The 19171-nt window shown below is 39.8% G+C and overlaps 1 protein-coding gene across 2 annotated transcripts in view; it reads left to right on the plus strand.

Moving 5' to 3' along the window:
- LOC113021370 (carbonic anhydrase-related protein 10-like) overlaps nt 1-19171 on the plus strand; it is a 146308-nt gene that overhangs the window by 108375 nt on the left and 18762 nt on the right. For both annotated transcript variants that reach the window (XM_026166008.1, XM_026166009.1), the window contains 4 exons: nt 2656-2841; nt 11072-11167; nt 12365-12437; nt 15989-16143. In XM_026166008.1, coding sequence (XP_026021793.1) covers nt 2656-2841; nt 11072-11167; nt 12365-12437; nt 15989-16143 — 510 coding nt within the window. The remainder of the gene's footprint in view (nt 1-2655; nt 2842-11071; nt 11168-12364; nt 12438-15988; nt 16144-19171) is intronic.

Here is a 19171-nt window from a genome sequence, read left to right on the forward strand (position 1 = left end):
CATTTATTATATACAAACAGCGGTAATGAATATGTGATTGCTGCAGTGTCATATAATATGTATGATAAATATGGTTGGGAGTCGGGTAAAGAGCATTAATACTTTACGTGTTGCCAGGGGTGTTGTGAGGAGCTGACAACATACAGCTCTGGGGCTGTTTTAGCAACACGAAAAGCTGTTTTAATCCACACAAACATATTCGCTGTATTCTTCATACACAGAGGAAGGGATAAGGGCACCTAGCACGCACAAAATATAAAGGTTTGGTGACTGAGGCACTGTTAACCAGACAGAAAAAATATGCATCTCTGGACATTGGACACTTTTTGTAAAAGAATGATTTGAGGCTGAAGTGGCAGAAAGCAAGAAGAAAGTTTGGTTTGGAAGATTTTCTTCTCTGGTTTCAACAAAACTACAGAAATATTAACAAACATGTACAGAAATGTACCACAAGCACAAAGAAAATTACACACCAGTTTCATATTGTTAGTTGCATATTAATATTAATTTATTGTTGTTAGTGTCATTGACTGTGTATCCCATTTAATTTAACAGTTTTTTAATTTTATTTAAATGTTATAATTCATTATTTAAATGACTTACTTTGTAGGCTTTTAGTGATTTTAGTTTGCCTTGTTTTCTATTAATTGCTCCACCTACTCTTGTAGTGATTTCTTGTGCTGCATTACAGGAGCCTTTGTGCCATAACTGTAGCAGGAGCTGCTACTTGCTAATCTGCCTTTGTAGATTAAGTCAATTTCTTTTAAATATACAAGACAGGATTTACTTTTTAATCATAATAGCCAATGGCGTCTTTAGGGTATCTGACTACTTCATCACTTCATCACATTCTCACAGCAGTAGTTGTTGTAGTTTCGTTACGTTTTTGGGGTTTGAGAAGTGGCTTAGTTTGTGTCTCCAGGTTAATTATAGATGACTTTTGACTAGGTGATTAGGTTATTTATTCTTTTTGTCCCCTTTCTGTGTTTTGTCCCTTAGCGTCTCCTTTGTGAAGTCAGTCATGTCTCCATGTTTGTTTAAACAGTCTTAGTCTCCGTCTTGGTTTTAGTTATGTTTCCTGTACGTTTTACTAAGAGATAAGTCTGTTGTCTCATGTGGTTTTTGTTCAGTTTAACTTGTCTCGTTAATTCTGATTTGCTCCCGCGGTGTTTTCCACTTGTTTTCCATCTTCCCACATTACCTGCTATGTATTTATTTTGTGTCCCCTTGTCCTCTTTCAAGTCGTTTTTCATGCTCTTTCCTTCTGTGCCCCTTGTGTTTTGTGTTTCTTCTGTAGTCTCTGAGCTTTTATATTTTAGATATATATATTATAGTAAAGTAACCTTTTGAGTGACCATCTGTCACTTGGATCCACTCCCTGCCTGCCAAACTGTGATAAAAGGCCTGGTATAGTAATGAGCAGCAGACCCCTGCTGGTGGTTATGATCAGTTGTGTTGTTGACATTTCAAGACTTATTATTACTTTGTGAAAAAAACCCAAACCTCAATCGCTGTCCTGATATCTGCTAACAACAAATAAGTTGCAAGTAGAAGGGGGTGGCTGTTTTCCAGGGTTAGCTTGACCCTTAAATGACAGGTGGTGGGGGATTACGCACTGGGGTCAATGGGATTATCCATGTTAAAAATACATAAGTGGTTTATTAACAGTTTCACTGAAAGAGTTAAGAGGTGGCATATGTTATACTCATGAAAGTAATAATAAAAGCAACACCCACATTAAAACTCCATAATGTTTTGCAGTTTATTGCCAGTGCTGTCATTATAATTTTAAGTAGTGCTGATTTTTGTGTTGTAAAAAAGTAGCAAATCATGTTGCAGGTTGTTGCATTGTCTTGCTTTTACAACATTTGACACTTTTCTAACATTACGACCGAAAAATCACGAGTGGATATAAACACAATAGAATTAAATCAACCCCAAAATATGGGTCATACCTGAACAATAAATATTACCACAAATAGTGAGTGCTGCCAATCTGTTTGCTTTCATAACAGATTAGTTTGAGACTGGGCAAATGCCAAGCCCATCACTGATGGAGCAGGAGGAGGATGCAGGTAACACTGGTACTTATTACTGCCATAATGTATTTTTACAGCAGTCTTAATGTATTTTAGAAATGACTGTGTTTGATACAGTCGTGGATTTATGCATTCATTAATACAAGGTTCCATAATAATAATGTGTGTAATGCATTTTGTAATGTCATCCCTTTGCTGATTTTCTCAGCTTCTGTCAAGTTACACACAAAAACATGTGTCAAACAGATTAAACCAGAGATTTCAGGAAAGAGCCTGACAGACTTTTATGATATTCATTAACAAGCCATAAAAACTAGCACCTCTACTGTACTGTGTCTGTACAAAAAATCCTACCTACCACCTCATTACAATTCAGAGCACTGACTGGATCCTAGTAGCTCAAATGCAATTCAAGATTTGTTAATAACAAACCATGTATATCCATTAGCTTTGTGAATGGTGCCATTTAGGGCTTAAGACTCGTTATGTTGATCTACTTATTATTTTTCAGTCAGTTTCTACTCTGTTGTGTGCTCCCATCTAACAAAAATGTACTGGTGAAATGACAGCTATCATCTTATTATCTAATTATCCCCCTCTGACTGTTTCACTGTAGATGGGAGGCACCATGTACAACACTGGGAAGCATGTGTCCCTGCGGCCAGACAAAGCCCACCTGGTGAACATCTCTGGGGGCCCACTGGGATACAGCTACCGTCTGGAAGAGGTCCGTGTCCACTTTGGGAGTGAAGACTCTCAAGGTTCAGAGCACCTTCTTAATGGACAGGGCTTTCCTGGAGAGGTAAGAGACAAGACATGCAACCATGGTAAAGAAAAGAGAAAAATTACACTGCTTTAAGGTTTTAAAATTAGGTCAATACAACCTGAATTTTAGGCCAATACAGCCTGATTTTACACTGTGTTACTGTTTATTTAAACAAGATAAAAAGAAAAATATGTATTGAAGGACAAACAAGGCACACCACAGGATCTGATAGTTTGTAGAACCACTTTAGGGAACAATAAGTCGGAGTAATCATTGCGGAGGAATTTTGGCCCATTCCTTCTCACAACACTTCAGTTCTTCAAGGTTTGTGGTCATTTGTTTATACATAGCTCTCCTAAGATCCCACCACAATATTGCAGTATTGACTTTGCCTAGGGCATTGTAACACTATGATTCTTGTCTTTTTCAGTCATTTTCTTGTAGATTTGCTTATGTGCTTGGAATCATTATATGATGTAATTTTGGAAAAAGTTTACCTGTCGGACATAAGACCTCACATTAACTCTGGAGGTGTTCATGGTTTGATTGAACTTGCTGGAATGTCCACTTCTGGGAAGATTGGCAACTCTCTCGATTGTTCCATGTGAATAATCTTTTTCCCTGTATTTGTTTGGAAATGTTCCGCTAACGATTCCCAGACTGATGGGCAACACCTTTTTAGGATCATTGCTGATGTCTCATTGTTAGCATAAGTGATGGTTGTTACAAAGTAACTCATTACTGTTACTACAGTTTCCTTTAACTCTTGGACAGTAATGTAACACATTACTGTCCAAGAGTAAGTAAATGGCCTGTGAATGGTAAATGGCCTGTATTTGTATAGCGCTTTACTAGTCCCTAAGGACCCCAAAGCGCTTTACATATCCAGTCATCCACCCATTCACACACACACATTCACACACTGGTGATGGCAAGCTACATTGTAGCCACAGCCACCCTGGGGCGCACTGGCAAAGGCGAGGCTGCCGGACACTGGCACCACCGGGCCCTCTGACCACCACCAGTAGGCAATGGGTGAAGTGTCTTGCCCAAGGACACAACGACTGAGACTGTCAGAGCCGGGGCTCGAACCGGCAACCTTCTGATTACAAGGCGAACTGCCAACTCTTGAGCCACGATCGCCCCTAGTAATCATATTACAGTTACTAATTTGAAAAAAATACATTACTTACTTTTGTTGCCCAAGTTCAAAATCCACTTCATATCCACACTTGTGCAACAATATCTTGAACAGATTCCTTGGAGCCCAAAATGGCTGAGTTTGATGGAGGGAGATATGCACATTACTCTTTATAATTTATTGCTTGAAAGGACAAGATGTAAACTGTGCCCTGGTCAGAAGCAACTCCCCACTGCTGCAAACACGACTTCCGATCTCTCCAAGCACTTACACTAACACTAAGCTGGTATCAAAGAGTCCCACAGCAGGAGCGAGAGTGACACTCAGACGGTGTATGGTGACCCCAAGCAAGCAACCAAAGCTTGTTTTCAGCAGGTAACCAAAGCAGAGATGAACAGGCCGGTGGCATCATACATAGTGGAGGAAATATTTTATGATGGGATGGCCATCTTTCAGAAAGCTATTTAGCAAATGACCAAAAACAGGAAAAAGACCAGTCTCAGACAGGAAAAGTTTCTCCAGATGTATCGACTAGCAATGGAAACCGAGTTAAAGAAAACATTTCAGAGCTCTGCATGTTTGTCTACGACTGTTGACATTTGGACTTGCCACAATAAAAGCTTCCTGTGACTGGATTAACACGAATAACTTTCACTATGACAAAGCTGCAACTGTCTGCAAGCAACTGAAAGAACGACACACATACGATGTTATAGCTAGTGAAATTGAACTGATTCATTCAGTTTATGGATTGTCACGCAAAGACACGGCAACTGTCACTGACAATGGAACAAATTTTTTTGAAGGCTTTCAAGATGTATGAGCCCACAGCATCAGGTTCTGATGAAGAGGATGAAGAACAAGCTGTGACATTCACAGATGTTGGAAACGTGCGCTCCACTGACACTGACCAAGGACATTTTTCTCTCCCCCTTTACCTGAGATACACACTAAACTTAATTTCAAGTAATGATGTTGACAAATGGCTTACAGCAAACACATATCAGAGTCCATATCAGTGTACAGAAGTGCAACAGGAAAATACTCTGGCCTTTGGACTGGATAAAAACTCACTGTGCCGACAACAACGAGATGGAAATCAGATGTCATGATGCCCCATCCTACGTTACAGACATTCCCATGCAAGCTTTGAACAATCTCTGTAGCTGACTAGCCGTTGACTCCATCAATGTGTATTGGTTCCTTTACTAAAGAAGTGGTTCCTTTACTAAAGAAGTGGACATTGCCAAACATCAGCACTCTGAGAAGATGCAGCAGCAGGTCTCAGAGAATGACTCGGCCTCTGTGTGGAAAGGTTTTAGGAATATTACAAACTACAAGCCTAAAACCCCCCACTCCACTGATGACTTGCTCTTAGCCAACACCCTTAACAACTTCTACTGCCGTTTTGACGAGCCATCAGGCAGCCTTCACACCTCCAACGACCCCAACAATAGAGGCACTTTGGACACTCATTCCCCCACCTCTCCCCCCTCCATAGAGCCATCACCACCTTCAAACTGTTCACCTGCAACACCCCCCCTCCTCACCCCACACAAAAGAGGATTTCACACCACCTCCTCCGACCACAACTCTTCATATTCATGAAGCAGATGTGAGGAAGCAGTTTAGGAGTCTGAATGCTCGGAAAGCTCCCAGCCCAGATGGTGTGTCTCCTGCCACCCTCAGACACTGTGCAAACGAGCTGGCCCCAGTGTTTTCTGGCATTTTCAACTCCTCACTGCAGGCATGTCATGTGCCTGCCTGCTTCAAGTCCTCTACCATAATCCCTGTCCCCAAGAAACCTAGGATCACTGGACTAAATGATTACAGACCCGTGGCTCTGACATCTGTGGTCATGAAGTCATTTGAGCGCCTAGTTCTCTCCCATCTCAAGACCCTCACGGCCCCCCTCCTGGACCCCCTGCAGTTTGCATACAGAGCCAACAGGTCTGTAGACGACGCCATCAACATGGCCCTACACTTCATCCTGCAGCATCTGGACTCCCCAGGAACCTACGCCAGGATCCTGTTTGTGGACTTCAGCTCTGCCTTCAACACCATCCTTCCAGACCATCTCCGAGACAAGCTTTCCCAGATGAATGTGCCTGATCCCATCTGCCGGTGGATCACTGACTTCCTGACGGACAGGAAGCAGCATGTGAGGCTGAAAGAATGTCTCGGACTCCCGGACCATCAGCACCGGCTCCCCTCAGGGCTGTGTTCTTTCTCCTCTGTTCTTCTCCCTGTACACCAACTGCTGCACCTCCACCCACCAGTCTGTCAAGCTAATCAAGTTCGCAGATGACACCACCGTCATTGGGCTCATCTCGGACGGGGACGAGTCTGCCTACAGGAGGGAGGTTGAACGTCTGGTGTCTTGGTGCAGCCACAACAACCTGGTGCTGAATGCCCAGAAGACAGTGGAGATTATTGTGGACTTCAGGAAGCACACAGCCCCACTCCCCCCCATCATCCTGACTGACACCCCCATCACCTCTGTGGACTCATTCCGCTTCCTGGGTACCACCATCACCCAGGACCTGAAGTGGGAGCCCACCATCACCTCCGTCATCAAGAAAGCCCAGCAGAGGATGAGGCAGCTGAAGAAATTCAACCTGCCAACACGGACGATGATGCAATTCTACACTGCAATCATCGAGTCCATCCTCACCTCCTCCATCACCGTGTGGTACGCTGGAGCCACTATCAGGGACAAACAGAGACTGCAGCGTGTTGTGCGCTCTGCTGAGAAGGTGATTGGCTGCAGACTCCCATCTCTGCAGGACCTGTACACCTCCAGGACACTGCGGCGTGCAGCCCGGATCTCAGCTGACCCTTCTCACCCTGGACACAGTCTGTTTGACCTGCTCCCCTCAGGCAGGAGGCTCCGGTCCATTTGCACCAGAACCTCTCGCCACAAGAACAGTTTCTTCCCCTCTGCTGTTGGACACATGAACAATAACCACATGATTGTCCCCGCCACTAACACATGACCCTACGCTGTGTCACTGCATCATTTCATGTTTGGCACTGATCACCACCTGCACTCATGTATATATCTTTCTACGTAGCACTCATAATTCTTATTCTCATGTATATATCTCATGTATATCTCATGCACATATCTTTCTATCTATCTTTCTTTCTACATAGCACTTTAATTCTTATTGTCTGCACTGAAGCACCGCAGCAATTTCCTAATGTTGTAAACCTCAACATCTGGCAATAAACCCATTCTGATTCTGATTCTGATTCTGATTGCTGATAAAACCACTCACTGTGGCTTTGGACATTTTCCGAGGTGAGGATAGCTTATGGCAGCTTCCAACTCTGGAAATCTCTAAGACACTGATGCTGCAAAGTGGGCTCTACAGATGACACCTGGTCTGCCTGAAGCCAATGTCCAGGTGTGCCTACTGTTATATGAACTATAAAAGCTATAACTGATAGGATTGTTTAACTGATTTTGCAGTTTCAGTCTAGAATTCAGACTACTATCCCTTTATTGTATTGTTTCCTTATTAAAGGGATCATGTGTCTCAGTGATAATGCATCGGTTTTATCAGAACATGTCTCTCCTGTCTGCCTGTCGCACTTTGCACCTGTCAACTTGTTAAACATATGTTCTTTGTGTTTTCTCCTAGTACTTGTGTAAATGCTGTAAAATGTAAATATACTGCTTTAGTGAAATATGCCTATAAATAAAGAATATACGATTGTAGGCCTGTATGCAGTCGACTTGCATCTTTGTAATTTACACTTTGAAGTTTGCATGAGTTTCCATTAAAAGTGATGTTATCACACCTCTTAGATGCAGGGTTGTTCTATAGCTATCTTATTGTACGACACACAGGTAACGCTATCAGATGTTTCTATAAGCAGAAAAACTAAAAAATTAAACTGAACTCAACCACTAGTGTGTTAGTGTTTACATCTTGATGCATTCTCAATCATCCAGGTAAGTAAATCTCCAAAAGTTGATTGTGTTCATCTGGACATAGCGCTTTGTGGGAGAAACGTTTCATTACTCATCCAAGTGACTTCTTCAGTCTCAGCTGACTGCAGGTTTCAATCTTATAAACAGTACATTTGCATAATGACTGAAACCAGCCGACTGAAGGAACAATGGGCTGGGAGGTCAGTTCCTTAATCATAATTATGCAAATTCTCATGACCATTGATCAACAATCACTGACCAAAACCCACTGATCAAAGCCCACTGATCAATGGCCATGAGTACCATTCACAGAGAGTTGGGGAATGGCTGCAATCACAGCATTGTAAGATGATGAAAGATGTACCCTTAGGCCCCTCCTCGATTCAGAGATAGTCTTTCCTTTTTCACGTAAATGGCCTCCTTGACTCCGCGCTCAAACCAGCGTTCCTCCCTGTCAGGATGTGTACATCCTCATCCTTGAAAGAGTGTCCACTGGGATGATGTTTCTGTAATAATAAACACATTTAGCTGATTAAAAGAGGCTATCTTCTATGTTTGACACATAGAACATGATACAGCATGATACATAAAACCTTAGACTTGAACACTGAGCCAGTAATCCATCTCAGTGGAAATTCAAACCTTGTTGCCAAAATTGAAAATGTTCAGTTTGGGGCTCTGTGGAGAGACCCCAAGCTTGTCTGTCTTTAACCAAACAGTAATAACAATGGTGCATTTGTTTTGTAAATCCACCCTGTCCACAGAGATGAAAGTGTACACTTCTGAGACACTTCTCGGTTTTGTTATGCAAATTTTATTTGTGATTTCACTTCTGTCAGAGATGTTCTGGAAGAATCAGTAATCTCACTCACTAAATCAAAACTCAGAGCAAAAGAGCTACTACTATTCTTTCTAAATAACTGTAAGTACTGTTCAGGAGACAAGCCAGTGTTTATACAACCTATGAACAACAGGTTTTAGTAGTCAAGACACAATATTCATGTAGTGTGACGATGGCAAATAGAAGGATTAGGATATACTAATACTGATGATGACAAGAACATGTAAATTTTACTTGTAATAATAACTATACAATAATAGTAACAATGAAATTGGAGATGCTAGTAAAAATGAAAGATAATTGTTTCTCATTGGCACTAAGAATCAGGCAACATTTATCGATAACTAATGATCATGCCTCGTTTGTTTAAAAAAACATTCACGGCAATACTTAGAACTGCAAGGTGAACCAAAGCAGACGAAGCTTGGAATTGGAATAATAAGTTGCCTGAGATGCAGAGTTGTGGGGATGCAGCAGCCCAATAAGTGCGAAAGGTGATCTGAAGCAGTGACAAATAACATGCCAGTACTTGTCAGGGGTGTACTGAAAGCAGTGTGTAGATTTGTTTAATTCACTAATATGTTATCTATCGCCTGTGTAGTCTGTTCTATCTAGAACTCGTAAGCTGTATAAAATGTAACTGTGTGTTGAAGAGATGTTAATGCAAATTTGAGTTAAGAAGTTAGCATCGGTACCATTAAAAAAGTCTTCTGGCCATTTTAAAATAGAGAGAAAGAGAAAATGAGTTTCTGTGTTGGTAGAATTGTATAAATATTTGATGCAATTTTCCAAAGACCTTTAAGTTCCACAGTGTTCTATAACTGAAAAACTCAATTTAACAGGAGTTCTTATAAGTTTGGATAATATGACTGATTTTATTTGATTTATTATTTCAGAAATTCAGAATTCCAAAAAAGAATTTCAAATGCTAAACTTTTGAATTAAATGTTGAAAAACAACAAAAGCATTATTTTAAAATAAACAAAGAAGATGAGTAATTCTTTTGTCTTTCTATTTGGTTAAAATGAATTTAGTTCATCGCTTATACATTCTGTTGTTGCCTATGGTTTATCGGAGGGAAGGTGTAACTGTGGAGGTCGTGATTTGAAGTGCTTTTCATTAACTTGTCAGAGTTAGATATATTGATATACTTTTAAAGCATATCAATATCGAGTTTTGATCATAATTTAGAACCTGCTTACTCTGCCATAGGAGTGAAGAGTAACACACCCCCAGATACTTTTTAAAAGAAAAAAGTTTTTCCGATTCTTGTTTGTGAGTCAAAAATCGAATCGGTCAGGCAGTATTAACTGGGGATTGAACTGGAGCTCAGCCTGAAGGAGCAGTTCTTGATTTATAAGTCAGCTTATGTTCCAGTCTTCACTTTTGATCATTATTTTCGGGTCAGGGCCAAACAAATGGCAGCACAAATACATGCGGTCAAATGGCTTTTATAGGGTGGCTGAGTGGACACACATCAGATATTGTTTGGCCCCAGAAGCCTTTCTTTGTAGTTTTTTCAGACATTTGGACCAACCCAAGAGCCTGTTGAGGAATTACATCAAAACTGGAATTAAAAAGGAAAGGAAGCATAGATTGCATAAAACATGGGCATTGCTGTCATTTTTAAATTATTATTTTTTAATAATAGAATCTTTGTTGAAACTCTGTTGGTTTTTAGCGTCTTGCAAACCAGGTTAGCAAGCTGCCTCGTTATCAGAAAAACACTAACTGAAAAATTCTCCAGCAAGCTTTGAAACTTTAGTAAAATCACAATGTATACTGTAAGTTGTAGTTTGGATATGCTATTTTCCTAATAAAATTAAATAAATGTTATGACGCATTCTTTGCTTCTCATTTTTCACTCTGCTCCCAGGAGACCTTGATAGATATACCTCTTTTGTTTTAGGAAATAAATATGTCTGCTTAATTTATTGCACAGCGCTTTCCCTCTTTTTTTGTGTTTGTTTCTTCCTTGTTATACCTGCATTTAAAAGTTTGTGAAAATTGACTATGACTAGATAGCCCTGACTTTTGAAGACTAGTGGCATGATCATTATACTTTAACGTCCTCTGTCAGTACGTCTGTGAAGGTTCTCAGTCATCCATGTCCTCTGTCAAATTAGAAGTTTTCCAAAACATACATGTTAGAAGGCTGTTGCTAATGCTACACACCTCAGAATTCTTTTCCCTTCCTTCAGTCAGTCAAGCACCTTCGTCAAAAAAGGAAAGTATGCAAAAAAGTTTTGGTTTTTTTTGTATTATGGTGAAATTTAAGTTGTAAAAGCTGCATCTTTGCTAGAAATATTCTATAAATTGCTGTAAATTTGTTTTTTCCTTTCAGGTCCAGCTGATCCATTATAATCAAGATCTGTATGCCAACTACAGCGAGGCAGCTAAGAGCCCTCATGGAATTGCTGTGGTTTCCATCTTCATAAAGGTCTGCTTGTTCTTCTGGGAATACAGGGCAATAGAGTAAAAAAGCAATTAATGCTGGTCTCAGACACCCCAAGACTCATACAAAAAACAGCCAGAATACAGAGGTGTAGTGCAGGGGTGATAAACTCAGTTTCACTAAGGGCCACACAGAGAGAATCTCATTAAGAGCCAGATATACAGTATAGAGTTTATTGACATGCTTTAACTTAATTGAAAGTGTGTGTGTGTGTGTGTGTGTGTGTGTGTGTGTGTGTGTGTGTGTGTGTGTGTGTGTGTGTGTGTGTGTGTGTGTGTGTGTGTTATATAGCCCTTTCAGAGTTTGATCCAAATATAGCCCTCATAACTAGTCCACAGAACAGGCGTATTAGTCTTTATAACATTAGTCATGCAGAATAATGTATTCTGACTGCAGTTCTACAAGATGCATTCCATTCAGCTGGCTCACAACAGCCTGACAGCTCCTACCAGTACGGTGCACATAATAACACGAGATGTGTCCTGATGTAAAAGCAAAGTAATAAATCTTTAATTTTGTTGTTGCACACATTTATGCAAGTCTGTTCCAGCTTCTTTCACAGGCTTAAACATGGCAACTCACTGAGTGTCTGACTCCTCAGTTGAAATCTGCTTTCAACTTTCCTTTTTGTTTTATTCTGTGCTAGCTAACCACTTGGTTTGCAGCTTCTGTCATAACGACAAATTAGTTTGTCATATGTAGTATTTTATACCTGACACAATCTGATGGGATGCATCATGAAGTTCTGAAAAAACAAAACAACCAAGAGTGTTTCTTTGCATCTTCATCCACTTCTTTTCCAGTGACATCACAGAGGTGAAAGATGGCTGTTTTGATTTAATGGTGTTGAGTGTAATTGCTCTTGAATCTTGGCCAAATCCGAAGAACAATTTATGACTGTGAGCTTTTATCCTGACACTGAGCATTCGGTCAGAGAATCAGACTATCATCTATATCCCTCTGTATGTATCTATGTATGTATAACACTGTATTGAATTAAACTTGCAGAAGAGCTTTTACCATGTACTCTCTAACATACGGCTTTAAAACCTCTCAGTTGTGGATTATTTATTGTCATTATCTAAATGAAATAGTCAGAGTGCATGGAAGAAAAAAAACTTGCATTTGCTACATGTTTTATAGCATTATGTGTTTGTGATTGTCTGTGATTCTCCTTTTCAGCTCTCTGAAAATTCCAACGCCTTCCTCAACCGTATGCTCAATAGAGACACCATCACCAGAATTAACTACAAACGTAAGATGCACAGTCTTTACCTGACACACACATATACACACTTATTCTTTTTGTCTTTAGATGAGCTAATTCAGTTCAGAACATTTACAAACCTCTGGTTCTTGGACTAAATAAAATCTTGAAAACTTTATGTGTACTATATATAACCTTCTATGATGTTTGCTTCTTGAATTTTCATCTCTATATAACCATATATACAGAAACATAGGGCCTCACTTTATTTTAGGTCATCAGCATTCTACTTGCACCAAATCTTATGCTGTGTTCAGACCAATGCAAAGTTTTTGAGCAGAGTGTTAACAAGTGGCACAATGATGTAGTGGTTAGGACTTTTGCTTCTGTCACAGTCTGGCGAGGGCAGACTGTATGAATTGAAAAAAGGACCCAAAATGCAGACTCCAAGGAACAGGGAACAGAACTTGAATGTTAACAAAAAACAAGCCGTTTAATATGGCTGGTAAAAAAGGTACAAACAAAGGGCAAGGCAAACTGAAGCAAAATTAACACAAACCTAAACTGGGAAATCTAAACAAACAATAAGAAAAACCTAGACAAGGAACTAGGAAGCATGGGAAACATGGTGTGGACAACAGACGACCTGACAATCACACACTGAAAACAGAGGACTTAAATACACAGGAGGTGATTAGGGGAAGTGGGAACACATGGAGGAACAGCTGACTGACATGAGCCTAATGACAGGACAAGGGAAGTGAAACTAAATACAATGAACAAAGAACACACGACTCCTTCAAAATAAAACAGGAAACATGAGACAGACATGATAATACAAACTTGATAACATAAGACACGCAGCATGAAACACGAAGGGTGAGGGGAAACTTAAATACAGGGGAAGAAAACACAAGGAGTCTAATAACCAAATGAACTTAGATAACCTAATGAACAAAATAAACTCAAACTAAAAACGCTAGGTCAAAAGACCCAGGATCATGACAGCTTCTTTTGCAAGTAGATCTTGGATTTGAAGTTTACGTCTGAGGACTTTTTGCAGAGCACAGTCTACATTGCAGTTTGTACATTTGTACATATATGTAGATAAACAGCAAATGACTTTGTTTCTCTGCAGTTTCTTTAGATTGTGGCATAATATGTTTTACTTTTTAGTCTTTTAACTTTCTTCACTTTGATAGACAAATTCAGTGTAAGTGATTTCTTGATTCATCAGGTCTTTTGACAATAACTCTTGGCTGTGGCTATTGAATTTGAACTTAGTTTTCCAAAAAAAAGAGGTTATTCACAGTTTGTGAATGATTTAACAGGTGGTAGGTTTGGACTTCTTTCTCTGAATAAATGTAATAAACATTTAAATACTGCATTTTGTATTTATCTTTGTCTAATACTTACATTTTACATTACAGTGATCTGAAACATTTAAGTAAATATACAAAAAGTGATGAAGGCGAATACTTTTTCACTGCACTCTAGAGGTACATTTTGAAAATGCTTCAACTTCAGTTTAGCCTCTTACTCCATTCTTTATTCCAGCTATTGGTCGGAGTAAGTAAAGGTAATTGTTCTTTCATTGTCCTGGGTGAAAGTGAAACGGTCTGGAAACAGTTCACTAATTATATTCATGAAAGTAACATGAAGCAAAGCTTCACTACTGTTTGGTCTGAATACACCACGACGGACTTAGGAGTCTGTCTTGCACCTCTAAAGCTGCTACACAACAGTTCATTCTGAGACTACAAAATCAGTCTACATCTTGTTTTACATAACAATGCTCCCTGATAGTTAAATCTGTCTTCAGAAAGAAAGCTTCATTAATTACATATGAATCAGTGCTATATTGCCCACAATCTGCTTTCCAGCCTCTGCTGTGAAGATGTACAGTCCTCTGATGAACTCTCTTCCTGTTAATGAGGCTAAACATAGCAGAGCTACATAACAACCACACAGACTAACCACAAGACATCCATATGCTTATCCTTATTCTCCGTAAACTTAGGTTATACTAATCTAAACCAAGATCCAATTCAAGTTAATGTTGAGGACTACCTGTGGGAACCAGCAGTGAGTTCTTAAATTAGATGTGACTAATGTAACTGATAATAAGAACAGCAACTATATTTGAATAGCACTTCATAAAAAGCACAGTTACTAAGCGCTTTGTTATTTGGACAAAAACAAACATGTACATGTCTCAGGATGCAGACATGGTGTCATAGACCTCCCCAAAAACTGAGCAAATGAAGGAAAAGGAAACAGTATGAGTATCGATTCAGCCAATCTGATGGTCTTAGAAAGGCTATTCCAAAATTTAGAAGTTGCATGGTAATCTGGCCATGTGATAGATCTGAGCTGTACATTCACACCACGATCCTAACCTTTGATAAATGCATTCCTGAGCTTTTTACCCACCCTGGCTATTAACATCAAAGTCCATAACCTAAACCAAACCTTATTCTCATTTAACCCTAACCCTAATACTTTAAAACAAACCTTTGAAGGTAACTCAGAAAGAAAAGAGCAGCAATTGCTTTACTTCTTTTAAAACCTAATAATGGTCCTGAAATAACCCTATGCAAGCAGAGAAATCGTGGATCAGTCACTTCAGAAAGGTTTTACACGGACTTACACTCACCAGCTTCTTTATTAGTTAGATCTTGCCAATGCTGGGTTTGATTCCCTTTTATGTGGTTCATTGCGTTGCTGGAAATATCCCTCAAACGTATGATCCATATTGACATGATAGCACCACACAGTTGCTGGAGATTGGCCGGCTGTAGGAGGAACTGCCCAAAAAGTGTCGGCCATGCGGCAACCCTCCAATTGTAGGCCATGTTTGCCAGTCAACACTTTATTTATTGTGTCTAATAAATTCAGTGAGGGTTTAATGATGTAGTGAGGAGTTACCCTAACCATTTCTTACCCAACCCTAACCCATACTTTATTCCAACGTTACACCAGGAGTCTGAGTATGGATACTTCTGCTGATTCACTTTCATGTAGTACCGCATACTTAGGTTTGCAATGTTGGACCATGATTATCATACTTGCTATTATATAATATGAGATTTGTGAGTTATAGTGCCTCTGAGCACACAGTGAAGCTGATAATTTAACGTGCATAAAATATGCCTCAGCACATTATTTGTACCAACAATACCTGCTAAAAATGTGCAGATGTTAGGTTGACATATAGCCTCCTTCTGCCGGGTGAAGTTGTTTGTTGGTCCTTCTCTTTCTATTACATGGCCAACACAAGTGTGCACTTAGCATTTTGAGTGCTATGAATACACCACCTGGGTACTCAGAGCACTTGCACATTCAAAATAGTGGAGTTTTGGTATAGACATATGCAACTGGAAAAGCATGAGTCTTTATATTAAAATGTAAAGATGCATCTCGTCAGCACTTGTATTTTTAAAGTTCTAATTTAACTGTGATAATGTGATGAATGCACTAAAAGACGCACATTTTTCTGTTTTTCATTTGACTGGTGTCTCTGTTAATAGGTTAGAACATAAGCGAACTTGCACACACAGCCTAACGGGCTCCCCCTGCCATTTTTCTCTTTTCTCTAGACGATGCCTTCTTATTGATGGGTCTGAACATAGCTGACCTCTACCCCGACACCACACGTTATATCACCTACGAGGGCTCCATCACCATTCCTCCCTGCTATGAGACATCCACGTGGATACTCATCAACAAGCCAGTCTACGTGACACAGATGCAGGTATGAAAGTGTAGCACAGGTATCTGGCGTCTGGCGGAAAAAAATGACTTGTATTGTGTTGATCGGGGAAGAAACTTGATTTCTAATTTTCTTGCTGGCATGGGGTACAAACATGCCTCAACTGCAAATTACACCTTCATAACCTGCAATTTTCAAACCGTCTGTTTTTCCCTAAGTGGTTTAGATAAAGCAGGCTGTTGTAACAGTAGCGTAATGAAACGACAGAAAACAAACAAATCCACTTTCTTTATCTTATGGTCTAAAATAAAAGCTCGATTCAACTGTGCTGGTTTTTTTTTACAAGGTCCTCAAGTCATTGAAAATCCTTTTGTTTAAAAACAGAGTAAAACCTTCAAAAACTAACTAGAGCTGTAAACACAATGTAACGGAAAAAAACACCATGACTTCATGTCCACAAGGTCCGTACGCAATGAAATCAACAGCTGCACAACTCCAATTCTTCTATTCATTGCTTCACTGTAGCAGTACTTTTTCAACCACGTCTGCTCTTGATCAGATAATAAAAGAAGAAAAAAATCAGTTTTGTTACAGAGACATCAATGCAAGATAAACCAGGGATGAGATATATTGCAAAATGAACTTGTCCTACAAGATGTTTGTCAATGCAGAATCCAGGATGCCCTATGCTATTCTAGTTAATATAAAAGCAAATAATGGCTAAGGCCCCTGGAAAGTGACGCGTATCACCACAAGCACCACATCCCAAAAAGAAACTATGCTGAGAAAGAAAATGGTAAAAAAATTAATCTCTGTCTCTCTTCCACAGCATACCTTTATCCTGTCCTCCTTCTCCCACCCCAACCGGTCGCAGCAGATGGCCCCGCCCCTCCCTGAGCCTGGTTCTGCTGGAGGTTTCTTCCTGTTAAAAGGGAGTTTTTCCATCTCACTGTCGCCAAAGTGCTTGCTCATAGGGGGTCATCAGATTGTTGGGTTTTTCTCTGTATGTATTATTGCAGGATCTACCTTACAATATAAAGCACCTTGAGGCGACTGTTGTGATTTGGCGATGTATAAATAAAATTGAATTCAATTGAATTGAAAAAAAAAGACTATCATTTCACTGCTGGAAAGAGTGTTGGCACTCAAGTTACAACATTTCTGCTAGACTGGTGAGGTAAAAGTGATGAACCCTGATAAATGGAGCCAACTGTTACCGACAGTGCTGAGATGTTTTCTTGGTTAGCTTTTTATTAATGCTGTGGGACAAATATAATTACTCTATGTGATTAGTGCTTTATATCCAGCTGTAAACTGTGGGATCATTGATAGTCACCTTGAACAGACTGTGAATAGCTCACAGGGCTAATAGAGAGAGACACTCTCACATCAACACCTATTGATCACCTGTTTCCTTTTTGCATTATACTACAGAGCTGGGCAGCAAAACAAAAATATTTGGTAAAAAATTTTAATTACATACAATAATTACAAAAAGTAACTTTAACCTGTGAGGTCATCGGTGATGAAACCAGCCCTAGCTATGAAGTCTAAGCCTATGTTTATCAGGAAAGCAAAAACAAGTTGTTTTTTGTCTCACAAATGTCAAGACTTGTCAAGAGATTAATTAAAATCAAATGAAAAATGATATATTATGACAGTGCAAGCTTAGAGTCATAATCAATGATGATTCAGATTTACAGGGTCAAACTATATGAATTAAATACCTTGACCTTTTCTGCTTGGTCAGAATAGTTGCTTTATACTATAGATCAAATCAAATATGCAATCTGTAGACCAAGAAGCTCTGTGTCAGAGTGCAGCACATTACAGTCCAGCACAGCAAGCGCCTGCATGCATCAGTGAAATCCCACACACTATGTGCCATTTATTCTGACTGCATTCCCCCTGTTCTCATTCACCTGTCTTGTCTTCTCACTTACCTGTCATCCACTTTTAATCTCTCTGTCTTTTATCTTTATTTTCACTTGCTTTTTCTTTTCCCTCTCTCCAATATCTTCTCCTTTTTTTTCTGTTATGCATTTTTACCCCCCCCCCCCCCCCCTGTCCATCCATCTTCGCTCTCCACTCATCCATCTTTCCACATCATGCCTCTCGCGCTCAGTTTCATTAAGGCCCACAGTAGAAAATGTGAATCACACATTTAATAATGCATCCTGATTACAGTTTTACAAGTAGGCTCTCACATACAGACAGTGTATAACAACCTCATTCGTCTGCCCAACATAACAACTACTGACAGTGATTTGGTTGGAAAAAACAAATACACATCGATGGTAAAGCATAATAATGAATCTTTAAGTTTTTCGTTTCACATATCTCTATGGGTCTTAAATCGAATGTTTCACACGCCTGAACATAACAACTTAGTGGTGGTGTAGGAAATATCATTAAAAACATATTAAGAGTAGCTGAGCAGTCACCGTGCACACTGCTGTAACAACCAAGCGGACCAAAACTGACATGCGGCTGGATTAAAATTTACAAAACGCTGGATTTGTCTCATGGATGCCGAGTTTGACACGTGTTCTGCACAGTCTTCAGTAATACATACAGGCTTTCATTCGTGAGCACCTACTCCTTTCCATCGCTTCAGTGTAGGCTGCAGGGGGTAATTGGGGAGACTCCTTTAAGCTGACTCAGTTCAGTTCATTGTCATTGTGAATTGTGGCAAGTAGCAAAAGTGACTCCTCGATTGGTGGCACATGCTGAAGTTGTGTCATTTTTTTCTTATTGTGCATCTTCTGATTTTTGTAACCTTGTGTGAGGCAAGCAGGTTGGACTCAGAGATATGTCTGTGCAGGGGCAGCACAGGGGAAGATTGCTGTTGAAAAAGATGTGATGTTCGGCAGAAACCTCCAAGAACACTTTGTTCCTGTTTCAGTGTTATAATAGTCTTCATCTGAACCCATCCAGTGTCTCTGAGACCATTTTGTTTTGTAGTTTAGCACTGCCTGCAAAACTGTAGTTTGGGGGCTTTTTAACACAACCACTCCTTTGGGGACAAAGATTGTTAATCATCAGTATGTGCAAAACTGTAATGAACTAA

Source organism: Astatotilapia calliptera, chromosome 4, assembly GCF_900246225.1.
Source record: "Astatotilapia calliptera chromosome 4, fAstCal1.2, whole genome shotgun sequence".
Lineage (NCBI taxonomy): Eukaryota > Metazoa > Chordata > Actinopteri > Cichliformes > Cichlidae > Astatotilapia > Astatotilapia calliptera.